Source organism: Notothenia coriiceps, unplaced genomic scaffold (genome assembly GCF_000735185.1).
Source record: "Notothenia coriiceps isolate Sejong01 unplaced genomic scaffold, NC01 NC01_scaffold00001578, whole genome shotgun sequence".
In the NCBI taxonomy this organism is placed as follows: Eukaryota; Metazoa; Chordata; class Actinopteri; order Perciformes; family Nototheniidae; genus Notothenia; species Notothenia coriiceps.
In genome coordinates this window covers 1-9,001 of record NW_011334279.1, presented here as the reverse complement: position 1 = coordinate 9,001, position 9,001 = coordinate 1, and the positions used below count along the sequence as shown (strand labels likewise).

The 9,001-nt window shown below is 39.1% G+C and overlaps 1 protein-coding gene across 1 annotated transcript in view; it reads left to right on the top strand.

Moving 5' to 3' along the window:
- Window positions 1–8,995, top strand: part of ube2ql1 (ubiquitin conjugating enzyme E2 QL1) — a 12,656-nt gene extending 3,661 nt beyond the window's left edge. The window contains exon 3 of the mRNA XM_010791327.1: window positions 7,653–8,995. Within this exon, the coding sequence (XP_010789629.1) occupies window positions 7,653–7,784 (132 nt within the window). The 3' untranslated portion in view covers window positions 7,785–8,995. The remainder of the gene's footprint in view (window positions 1–7,652) is intronic.
- The last annotated feature ends 6 nt before the right edge of the window (window positions 8,996–9,001 follow it).

Genomic DNA, 9,001 nt, shown 5'->3' with positions numbered 1-9,001 from the left:
GAGAGGGAGGGAGAGAGAGAGAGAGAGAGAGAGAGAGAGAGACATGTGTCGGTGTGTGTGTTCTTCTTGATTTGCTGCTTGAGGAGATGAGCAGCTCCGCAGTGCTCCCTAATTATGGTGCAGTGTCTTCCCTCTCCAGATTGCTAATGGAAACAATATTGATTAATTATTCCTGTGTGCGCTTGTATGTGTGCGTGCAGCTCTTTATCTCATTGTTTGCCTCGTTTGCATATGTTCCCTCTAGCTTGTGTCCCAATTTTGCAGGAGATGCACCCGTCTCTCATTCATCAGGGCAGACGCAGAGCTATATGTAACCCTTCATACACACAGAGTATATTTATTCATCCTTGGGCACCAGTTTGCTGTGACAATAGTGATGTGGCTTGTTTAGAAGCTCCCTGCCTATTTTTAGTGTGAGAGGATACACGCCGTGACAAAGTGTTGAAGGGAAAGTCAACGTAACTCCCACGTGTCTTCACCTCTGAGGGAAACACTCACACAAGCACACAGGGTGAGGTGACAGGAAGGAGGCACTGAAGGTGATCACCATTATGGCACGATGGAATCTTTTATGACAGTAATTTAAGCCTCGTGTGCCATGCAGGTTGTTGGAAAAAACTGTGGTTTTGTGCGGCATCTTGTTGGATGAAGGTTTATTCATAGTGTTAGACAGTTGGATAATTGATCTCTGTTGAATTGTTGTCTGTAAAGCAGTGTTTAGTACTCCTGGTTATTCTTTTTGATATGTTAGGAAAGCAAGGCTAATTGGATTTTTTTTTGCAGACATTTCTTTGCTATTCATTTCTTGAAACTGTCATTTTCTTGAGCTCACATTGACGTAAGTTACAGTCTTTAGACATTCATCGCGTATAATTCAGTTGTGTTGTGTGACATCAGCTGTGAAATGAAGAATAATAGTGATAGTTGATGAAGAAAACCCAAATATATGCTGGTACCAACCTTCTTAAATGTTACTGTACATTGCTGCTTCTTCCCAATTTGAATCTGAAATTAAAAAAAAACATTTTTTACATTGACTCAACAATCAATATTATAAACGCTATGATTAATAGAGTCAAAGATAATGAAATGGATTGTCAGTTACTCTAATCAAAACTGATTAAAGGGGTATTTTTTAAAATGTAGGGACTCACAAGTGAAAGATCAAAATTTGAATTGAAAGAAAAGACACTGAGACGTCACAACTTTTTGTCCCCAGTATAGGTTAAGCGTTTAAAAACACTGGATCCTACATTACCCATAGTGCAACTGGATAGTATTTTACTCAATGCCTCTTAAAAGCAGACTTTCTGTAAAAAATGTCTAAGCCAAAACCGAGATTCCCCCACATGCCGTCATTAGGGTTTTCTTTTTTTCTTACACTCAATCGGAGTTCATTGTAACTGCACCAGGATGAATGAAAGTATTGTGTTGTGGACAGTGTGCAGACAGCAGACGATACACTAAACATCTAACACAAAATGAGGCATTAATAACACGGTGGAGTTATCCTTTGATGACCCCTCCACAGCGCTCCTCAATGATCTGATGAGTGAGGATGATGACATTGATCCCTGTTTGTTTATTCGACCCCGTTAAGCACATGCCTTGGTTATGTAATCCCCCCCCACCCCAACCCTCTAGCCCACAGAGCTGCTTCCCAGCATGCACTGGGGCCTTCCCTCCTCTGCCCATTGACTGATCTCCATTCACACGATTACCCAGCAGCCACTTTACACGAGTGTGTACCTCTCAACGAGCGAGCGCTTAGCTGAAATAGATAAACACTGACATGGCACTGTATAGGCCCGGGGCGCTCGGCTAAATACACACACACACATTTTTAATTACTCTGTCCGTCCATCTTTGGCACACCGAGCCATTCTTGTAGATGTGTGCGACCACAATGGCGCTAATTAATGCTCAATTTAATCTTTTCATGTTGAAGACGTGGACTTTCTGGGAGATTTGTGCGTATTTCCCCTCTTTCACACACTCTCTCTTCCCCTTTTATGGTATTGTTAAAAGTATCAGTAGAAAACGGCACTTTAAAACGTCATCCTTTTTTTATTTGAGTTTCGTGTTTTAAGTTAAAGGTTACATTTGTTCCATAAAATAATTTCAATGGAAACTCTGAATAAGTACCCTTTTTAGCTAAGACTACATCAACAACAAATTGAGAAATCATCCAAGCAAACAATATATTTAACCATAAACAAAAAAACATGAAGTAAACAGAGATAAGCTATTTTGTTTGGGTGATGTTTACAAGATCAGTTTATTTATTGCAAGTTATATTGTTATTGCAATATTCAAAGATATCATTGCATATTATGCCACATGCTCCATTCATAGGTTACAATCAATGTGAAATTCAAATCAAATCAATGTGAAATTAAAATCAAATCAATGTGAAATTAAAAACACAAAGGTTGCTCTCTGCGATTTGTTCAATGATAAAAAAAGAAAATGGTACACTCCCTTCCTCTATCACTGTTTAGCACCTCTTAAAAAATTGCTAATTGCCTGAACGATATCCATTGCAGCAAGCGCCATTTTAAGGTAATGACGGCAACCATATGGCAGCATGTGGAGATATATGGTTATACGTTGCTTGTGATTTTGAGAAGAGAACAACATCTCCCAGCTTTCCCCCAGTGCTTTGCGACGGTAGCCAAACAACAAAGTGCATTATCTGTCAGCCTCAGTAATCTGTATCACAGGCCAGAGGAGGGGCAGGTTTTCATGCAGCGCCTCATGGTGACACCCAGTTGGTTTGTTTTCCATTCAAAATGCTCTGGGACTCAAGGCCAGTCCCAGAGGAACGCTGCATGTATCTACCTGAATGAGTCAGTTATTGTTTTCCTCCATTGACTTTCTCAAAACAATTGAAAAACCTGCCAAACAAAGGGAACGTTTTTTTCTAGTTTCCAGTGCAAATCAACTTCCACTAATAATTCATTGTCTTCTTACTAAAGGTGAGATCAAATCAGAATACTATCCAGGGGAGAAATTAGATTTTGGGACAGTTTTGCTCCATTTTAGAATAAAATACAAAACTACAAAGATAAAATACAATAGAATAAAACCTTTTTATTTAAATGAAGTTAAAGTTCAAATGTTGAATGCGTAGATAAAATTAAAAAGTACAAAAGATTTATATAAACAGAAATCCGTAAACCTTTTTTATCCCTGGGGAAAATGATGTGCACATAAGATAACATAACATAGAATAAAAACCTTTTTATTATCATAGTCATTTATGTAAAAATGTGCACGTTGTACCACAATATATAACAGCAATAAATATGTACAAATGTATTTAAAATATATACAATGGTGTAAAAGCATTAATGAAGACAATATGGATGAAACCAGATTATTGCCTCCTGCCTTTCTAAAGTTGTCTGACTTCATTAGAAGTATGTCATGCATCAAATACACTTGTCTTTGTTTATAGCAAGGCCCTTAAATTGATTAACATCCAATGGAAAGGACAGGCTCTTCAAACATGTGTAACTGTTTGAGAGAGACACACTGAGTGTGTCTAAGCCCTGCAGTGAAACGAGGCCAGTGTTGCTACAGGAATGGAAACTGTAACCCTAATCTCCAGATCATTCAACGTTATCACTTCATCTTCATTTATCCCTGGCACCACTTTCGACCCAAAATAGCAGAGACAGTACGCAGTAGGACGTACTGATTATCCATCAGATGTCATGGGTGCAGAGAATAAACGCTGGATAGACAAAATGCAAATCAACTCTCCGATAAAGGGAAAAGCTTAGTCAAATAGCACCAATGCTATCCTTAAACTAATGTTGCTATAAAGCTAAAGTTGTCTAATCTCTCTAATCTTCATCTGAATATTTTATTTAGTCTTTCTCAGTTTTTAAACAAAGGTAGTTGAAGGCATTGCACTGCAGTAGTTGTTTTAACCCTAATGTTGTTTCAGTAGTCACGTTACATTTCCGTGGTTATCATAGCCCAAACCTTGTTTCCTGTAAACAGGTGTACATTTTAAAAAGACTGTATGCATTTAACGAGCTAATGATTGATACGTGTTGCAAGACAATTGTAGAAGAACACTCCTGAAATAGTTCATCCATTTTGTTTGTATTTGCTTTGAAAATAATGCGTTTTATTGTTGGATCTAACCATCCAATCCATTTAGTTGTAAATGGTTTAACGTGTCCAGGTTTTTAGCTAACATTTCTGAGATTTCTGACAAGACCCAGCCCAGGGGGTGAATAGATATTGTGTTTGTGGTGTTGACAGATTTGAAACATTTCATTGAAAATAAACAGTAAAGTATTTTCCGAGAGACATAGTCCCATTTGATCTCTCTGTGGCTTAAGAAATAAGAACATGCCTCTAAGATGATGATGATGACTACATGATAACTGTATTAGTTTGAGTTTAATGGGGGCTAGTTTTCTTACCTTTCGACCGAGCCAAGCGAGCTTTTCCCACCTATCTTCAGTCTTTATGCTAAGCTAACACAGCTGTAGCTTTATTTACCTCTCATACAGATATGAGAATTGTGTCAAATACTTCTTAAAATGTCAAACAACATCTTTATGCAGCAGCTGGAGAATGAAACCGCTTTATAAGTTCATCATTGTGTACCAGACTACATAACAGTGGTTGACCCTCTGATCTTCTGCAGCGGGATAATGGATGTATTTATCCGGCGTTTTCTTCCTGGAAAACAGGACGGAAGTTTAGCTGCAGGATTAAAAGAGCACATCGTGGATGTGTGACAATATGAGGGTATTTATCTGCAGTGCAGCATGCAGAGGAGCTCACCATCTAAAATAATTCCATTAGTATTGGTTTCAGTGGAGTGGCCTTTGTGCCATTATTTTCCTGCCAAGAAAGGTCCCGGGTCGAGGGAAGTGGTGCAATGTTACAGAACTGGTACAAACACGATGTACCAACAAAGTAGAGCGAATAGTTAGGAGAAAAAATGAGTCGACAGAAAAACATTTCCCAACAATTCTTTAGCTTGCATTGATATCTTATTAATACTAATGCACCACTGTAATGTCATTTCTTAACATGTTATATATTGTAGTACAATGTGCACATTTGACCTTTAACCTCTTGTGTTTATATACATATTTTTATTATTTTGTCATACTTTATTGGACATTTAACTTATTGTGTTTGTATTTATTTTATCTTTTTATTGCACATTCTTACTTCTAACTTCTTATGTTTATATAAATATATATATAATTTTTACCTTTTATTTATTTAATTCTAAATTGGAACAACCCATTCAATTTCCCCCAGTGTTTTTTCATGCAATAATAGCAGAAAACACCATTTTAAATGCCTCAAATATGGACATTTTCTGTGTTTCTCTTTTTTAATATCATATCAAATGTATATCTTTGGGTGTTGGATTGACAAACAAGACATTAAAGACATCACATTGGACTTAATTAGACCAAATGATTCATCCAAACATCATTGGCAGGTTAATTTGTAATGAAATAACATTTAGTTGCAGTCCTACAGAAGATAACTGCAGAGTTACCAAAGACATACTGTGCAGTCAGAACCATCCTCCGAATTGTGATGTGTCTGTGATTCGGAGTAGATTTCTATAAATGTACTTCAACAGTCTTGACGTTCATATGAATCACACCTCTGTCACGGCTGTCTGAGTGTTTATATGTGAAGACAGTTGTTTCCTTTTTCTATTCATCCTCCCACACACTCTGCTTAAGGGGAAGACTTGGCACTGCTGGCAACGACAGAATAAGCAGCTTTATCCTCACACCCACTCCTCTTTTCTCCATTTTTCTTTGCCCCCCTGTCATCCCACACTTATTATTAGCTCCAGTGTGTGAAGTAGGGAGGAGGGGATTTAGTAAGGTGGTGCCTGGGTGAAAACGTCTCTTTGTGAGATGTCACGGTGCTCTGAGTGAGATGCTTTTCACACTGAGGGTTACATGCTCATATATTTATTTTCTGTCATATTTACAAGCCTTTCATCGTTTAGCACAGTGGATGCTTCTGGGTCTTCACTTATCTCCCCATTGCCCCGTTGTGGTGGAGGTTTTATTCTCGCTTGTGATTGGACGTGACATTTTAAAAGCCCGTTCGCTGCCTTTTAAACATTGATCTAATGCTGGTCAGCCTGCATTCAGACCACTTGTCTTGTCAACGTTTCCCCTGCGGCCGTGCATTCACCAGCTAGTCGGTTCATGTGCACTTGTGGGCTGTGTCTCTGAATTTCTATACATTGTCTGTGATTTTGACAAGACCAATCATGACAACCAAAGCCATCTTTCTTTTTAGAGCACATCCAGATCAGTCAAATGACATGATATACTTTTTCTTAAATTTCACCCAAAATATTCTTCTTTTTGACACAGAAAGTGATGTCATTATGCTGAAAGACGTGAAAATTAAGAATGAATATCCTTCTACTTAAAACCACTGTGTTGAAAATGTCTGGTAGCAGCGTGTTTGGTGTAATGACTTTATATGATTGTACATTAAATACATTTGGGTTTTGGACTGTTAATCACACAAATTAAGACCTTTACAGATGTCACCATGACATTTAGATAATAGAGATGGCTAGTTGTTCCCACAGGCCATACATTTAGTGTATTTACCAGGAACATTATCGGCAGGTTAGTCAATAATGACTAATTGCAGCTTTAAATAGATGCTGCAGTCACCCCAAAAATTCTGCACATGGAGGCTGTAGATTTTTGCTGTCTGGTAAACTGACCTTCAGATTTGGAATTAAGCCTCAATTTCTATTAATGTCATAATTAAGGAAAGCAGAAATACATGAATCACTTAATGGCAGAGATGCTTCCTTGATTTAGATCAATGCCAACATCGAATCAATTGTACTTTGGCTCAGGGCCTGTTTGTCTATCCGATTTAGTGGAAATTCATTCAGTATTTGGAGGTTTTCCTCCTGAGAGACACACATAGTTAACATCAGTTAGCATTGCAAGGGCTCCCTGAGTAAAAAGACAAGCTCCTTGGCTTATGATTTTTTTGGATAATCTCCACATTAACACCGCTTGTATAACTGTTGAGATTTGAATTCAATCACCAGCGGTAAAAACCTAACATTATGCTAGTTTTATGCTGTAGGCTACATACAAACTACATTGCCACAATTGCTAAGCTAAAGGCAGCTAATGTTTGACTTGATCACATTGAGTTTTCTTATGTACCCACTTGTTTGTCTACGACTGTTTTTAAAAGCTTCAGACATTCTTGATTCTGCTATTTACCAACACTACTTACTTAAGTATTTTGTGTCCTTATTTCAGGCATCTAAGAAAAAACCCGTTCAAAAAAATGTTGGCTTTGTGATGAGCAAACCGGGAGTACTAAAATGCTAACTCATATCCATGTTACAGGGATCATTCCTGCATCTATTAAAGACACAACCTTGGTTTCCTTATTGTTAGCTACACCTCTGTCAAGATGTCCCATATGCAAATCATGGGAAAATATAAAGATAAATATATATTGAGTAGCAATTAGCAAACTGTATGCTACTTTACTCTCTGGACAGTAGAGGACAGTTTGCTTCTGTATTTTGTATTTTTCCACAAAATGCTAACTTAATTTCCCTCTCATCCCTCCCCCTTTATCTTTCCTCACAGGGGCGTATATGTAGGAAAGCAGGGAAATCCAAGAAAGCGTTCAGCCGTAAAGAAGCCGAGGCCACCTTCAAGTCCCTGGTGAAGACCCACGAGAAGTACGGCTGGGTGTCTCCGCCCGTGTCCGACGGCTGAGCGTCCGCCGACCCTCCAACCCCAAGCGCTAGCCGGATAAAACCCCAGCTAGCACCGACACGCAAAATGACACACCACGCTAACTCAACAATCTCCCATCTTCACCTTTTGCTGTTACACTTCTAAGAGTTATTTTTTTCTTCTTGGTTTGTGTGTCTGTGTTATTATCTTTGGAGGTTTTTTTTTTTTGTTGCCCTCATCTCCACAAAACTCTCGGAGAGCAGACACACCGCCATCATCTTTCGTTCCTCTCCCTCTTGCCAGGGAGATACTTCTTTCCCCCCATTTTGGAAAGACCTGTGAGGGAGGTATGTGTGTGTGTTTCTCACTCCATTGGACATCAACTGGGAGTGTGTACACGTGCATAGGAGTGTGCGTTACTGTCGTGGATTTCTCTTTTTTGTCTTAACGCACACCCATGCACGTACGGGAAAAATCGGTTACTGTGGACTTTTCCACCCATGTGAAAGACTACTGAATGAAGAAGACTCATCCCCCTCTCCTGTCCTCTTCATCCCATCCCTCGCTCCCTATTTCTCTACAGCACTGAACCGGCGTCACTTCCCGCCGTCTCTCTCTGTAGCCGTCAGGTCATTTACATATAAATGAAGCTGTTAATGTTTAATATATGGGCAGCGCGCTGGCGTTTATACTTAATCATTCGCCCCTTTATTCCCTCCTTCTTTCGACTGTGCCGTTGCTCACAGTTCAATGCAACAAGATTGTAATTTACATGGAGCTGTGCTCTTTCTCTCTCTATTACTTTAGCTTGCTTTGCTCACTTTGTTCCTCTTTGTTTCTCAGTCTCTCGTGGCTAAATTTAGAGCTCATTGTTGCGTAGATTGGATATTGATTTCTAATGGAGAAATGAAAAAGTCACATGTTGCTTTATGCAGAATATGTATGATAAATAGAATGACAGTCAGTCGCCTCTCTTTCTTTCTCTGTCTCTCTACTCGTGTGTGTGTGTGTGTGTGTGTGTGTGTGTGTGTGTGTGTGTGTGTGTGTGTGTGTGTGTGTGTGTGTGTGTGTGTGTGTGTGTGTGTGTGTGTGTGTGTGTCAGAGGAATAAGACTGTAATTCCCATGATTCAGATACCAGATAGTACAGCTGAAGGCCATGCCTCTGTGTGTGTCTGTGTGTGTATGTGTGTGTGTGAGCAAGGGAGACAACCCTTTAAACAGAGAAGAATATGATTTACTGTGAATGACACTAAGG